We start from the raw sequence: 3,778 nt of genomic DNA, 5'->3' as shown, positions 1-3,778 counted from the left end.
GGAGAGGGCTCAGCCCGTGAGCCCTCTCCATGCAGCGCGACGCGACCGCCGCCGTGAATACACGGCGGGCGGTCGCGAACCGGTTAATATTCATGATCTCTCTCCATAGATGACTGTATTTTACTGACTCATCACTTTACTTCTGCTTCTAACTGGGAAAGGAAACTTCCAATATTGATTTCTTGACTATATTTTCCAGGAGATGAAAGTACAAGAGGTCCCCATGGACGTCCCCCCTCATCTCCTTGTGGTGAAGTAGAAGATAATCAGTCACATCTTCCCACAGAGGAGGGAAATCATGGAGATAAGGGGCAGTTTTCATGTCCGAAACGTGAGAAGAGTTTTATCCAGAAATCAAATCTTGATCAACATCCGGGAACTCACACAGGAGAGAAGCCATATTCATGTTTCAGATGTGGGAAACATTTTAGTGTGAAATCAGATCTTGTTATACATAAGAGAATTCACACACTGGAGAAGCCATTCTCATGTAATGAATGCGAGAAATGTTTTAACCAAAAGTCAAATCTTGTTATGGATCAGACAATTCACACAGGGGCAAAGCCATTCTCATGTACTGAATGTCGTAAATGTTTTACCCGGGAATCATCTCTTGTTACACATCAGAGAATTCACACAGGGGAGAAGCCATTTTCATGTACTGAATGTGAAAAATGTTTTGCCCGTGGATCAAACCTTGTTGTACATCAGAGAATTCACACAGGAGAGAAGCCATTTTCATGTACTGAATGTGGGAAATGTTTTAGAGTGAAATCCAGTCTTGCTACACATCAGAGAAATCACGCAGGGGCGAAGCCATTTTCATGTCTAGAATGTGGGAAATGCTTTAGTCAGAAAGGAAATCTTGTTCATCATCAGAGAATTCACACAGGGGAGAAGCCATTTTCATGTACTGAATGTGGAAAATGTTTTAGAGATAAATCCAGTCTTGCTACACATCAGAGAATTCACACAGGGGAGAAGCCATTTTCATGTGCTGAATGTGAAAAATGTTTTACAGATAAATCCAGTCTTGTTATACATCAGAGAACTCACACAGGAGAGAAGCCGTTTACATGTACTGAATGTGAAAAATGTTTTACTGATAAATCCAGTCTTGTTAGACATCAGAGAATTCACACAGGGGAGAAGCCAGTTGCATGTGCTGAATGTGAAAAATGTTTTAGAGATAAATCCAGTCTTGCTGCACATCAGAGAATTCACACAGGAGAGAAGCCATTTTCATGTACTGAATGTAAAAAATGCTTTAGAGATAAATCCAGTTTTGCTGTACATCAGAGAACTCATACAGGGGCAAAGCCATTTTCATGTCTAGAATGTGGGAGATGCTTTAGTCTGAAAGGAAATCTTGTTGAACATCAGAGAAGTCACACAGGAGAGAAACCATTTTCATGCTCCGAATGCAGAAAGTGTTTTGTTAAAAGATCACATCTTGTTACACACAAGAAAACTCACAAAGAAGAGAAATAATTTTCATGTCTAGAATGTGGGAGATGCTTTAGTCAGAAAGGAAATTTTGTTCATCATCAGAGAACTCACACAGGGGAGAAGCCATTTTCATCCACTGAATGTGAAAAATGTTATACAGCTAAATCCAGTCTTGTTAAACATCAGAGAACTCACACAGGAGAGAAACCATTTTAATGCTCTAAATGCAGAAAGTGTTTTGTTTAAAGATCAAATCTTGTTAGACACAATTTTGTCTAACACCAGAGATGTTACACAGGAGAGAGGCCACTATCATGTACAGAATGTTAGAAATGTATTTGTAGCAAAGTAAAGCTTTTCCGACATCACAGAACTTGGGGCAGAAGCCATTTTCATGTTCAGAATGCGGAAAATGTTTTATCCGTCCTGCAAGTAATGGAGCAAAGTCCACAAATCATCAACACGACAAGCACTGGTCGCCAGAGAGATCGATGGACTCGATATAAAACTTCTCCATTTCCTGGGTTCTTCATGATGGAGGTGAATCCCTCCAGGATTTCGATGATGCTGCCGTCATTAGGAGCTGTTACTTGTTACACACAAAACTACCAGACATCTCAAACACCTCTTCTCCTTCTCATCTAATAACACACATCTGGTTATTTAGTTCTGTGATGCAATCAGAAAAGTATTAAAGTGCTTTATATCACATCTCTACGATCGCATCTCGCTATAATTAACAAAACCTTTATCACTATAATAGATATAAATAATCCAGTCAACATTCTTATTTACTGTCACCCACCAAAAGAATATGCAACATCCCCCACCGGGGCCTTTCCTTGGGGCCTGGAGGCAGCTCAGAATAACGGAGTGGCTGGTGGTTGCGGCCTAGGGCGCGCTGTGGTCACGGTGCTTGGTATGGGGGGCGGAGGGCTGTCCTACAGCCTGGCAGGTCTCCAGCAGTTTGTGTGTGCAAGAAATATGGAGGGAGAGGCTGATGTACTGGAGCCAACCCCTTATTGTCCGTAATATATGTCCCTGGGTGATGAATGGGGAGCCCGTGGTGGTACAGCCGTATCCAGGAAACAGACGAAGGCAGCGTTGTGCAAAATAACTCAGGGTTCTTAATTGGAACAACTACAGGCATAGGGCCAAATTGATCTTAGAACAGATTCCGGATTACTGGAGTGGTCATGAAGAGTGTCCTCAGGAAGGATGCACCAGCCTTGTAGTACATACAGGCTGGGATGTAGCTGTGTCCTGATGTACAAGAGAGAGCGCATCCTCATCTGTAACCTGATGTACCAGAAGAGAGAGCGTCCTCATCTATAACCTCATATACCAGAAGAGAGAGCGTCCTCATCTATAACCTCATAAACCAGAAGAGAGAGCTTCCTCATCTGTAACCTCATAAACCAGAAGAGAGAGCGTCCTCATCTGTAACCTCATATAGCAGAAGAGAGAGCGTACTCATCTATAACCTCATATACCAGAATAGAGCGCGTCCTCATCTGTAACCTCATATCCCAGAAGAGAGAGCGTCCTCATCTGTCACCTCATATACCAGAAGAGAAAGTGTCTTCATCTGTAACCTCATATACCAGAAGAGAGAGCGTCGTCATCTGTAACCTCATATACCAGAAGAGAGAGCGTCCTCATCTGTAACCTCATATACCAGAAGAGAGAGCGTCCCCATCTGTAACCTCATATACCAGAAGAGAGAGCGTCCTCATGTGTAACCTCATATACCAGAAGAGAGAGCGTCCTCATCTGTAACCTCATATACCAGAAGAGAGAGCGTCCTCATCTGTAACCTCATATACCAGAAGAGAGAGTGTCCTCATCTGTAACCTCATATACCAGAAGAGAGAGCGTCCTCATCTGTAACCTCATATACCAGAAGAGAGAGCGTCCTCATCTGTAACCTCATATGCCAGAAGAGAGAGTGTCCTCATCTGTAACCTCATATACCAGAAGAGAGAGCGCCCTCATCTGTAACCTTATATACCAGAAGAGAGAGCGTCGTCATCTGTAACCTCATATACCAGAAGAGAGAGCGTCATCATCTATAACCTCATTTACCAGAAGAGAGAGCGTCCTCATCTATAACCTCATATACCAGAAGAGAGAGCGTCATCATCTAGAACCTCATATACCAGAAGAGAGAGCGTCATCATCTAGAACCTCATATACCAGAAGAGAGAGCGTCCTCATCTGTAACCTCATATACCAGAAGAGAGAGCGTCCTCATCTGTAATCTCATATACCAGAAGAGAGAGCGTCCTCATCTGTAACCTCATATACCAGAAGAGAGAGCGTCCTCATC

General features: G+C 42.9%; 1 protein-coding gene across 1 annotated transcript; it reads left to right on the top strand.

Moving 5' to 3' along the window:
* Nucleotides 1–203: 203 nt before the first annotated feature.
* LOC140119865 (uncharacterized) lies at nt 204–2,159 on the top strand. The gene has a single exon (XM_072139294.1). The coding sequence runs from the start codon at nt 535–537 to the stop codon at nt 1,489–1,491; it is 957 nt and encodes a 318-aa protein (XP_071995395.1). The 5' UTR covers nt 204–534; the 3' UTR covers nt 1,492–2,159.
* Nucleotides 2,160–3,778: the final 1,619 nt, after the last annotated feature.

Source organism: Engystomops pustulosus, chromosome 2 (genome assembly GCF_040894005.1).
Source record: "Engystomops pustulosus chromosome 2, aEngPut4.maternal, whole genome shotgun sequence".
NCBI classification, from domain to species: domain Eukaryota; kingdom Metazoa; phylum Chordata; class Amphibia; order Anura; family Leptodactylidae; genus Engystomops; species Engystomops pustulosus.
This window is presented reverse-complemented; position numbering and strand designations above follow the sequence as displayed.

Bases quoted from the DNA above. Each gene is read 5' to 3' on its own strand.
- LOC140119865 (XM_072139294.1), top strand. From the start codon at position 535: ATGGATCAGACAATTCACACAGGGGCAAAGCCATTCTCATGTACTGAA.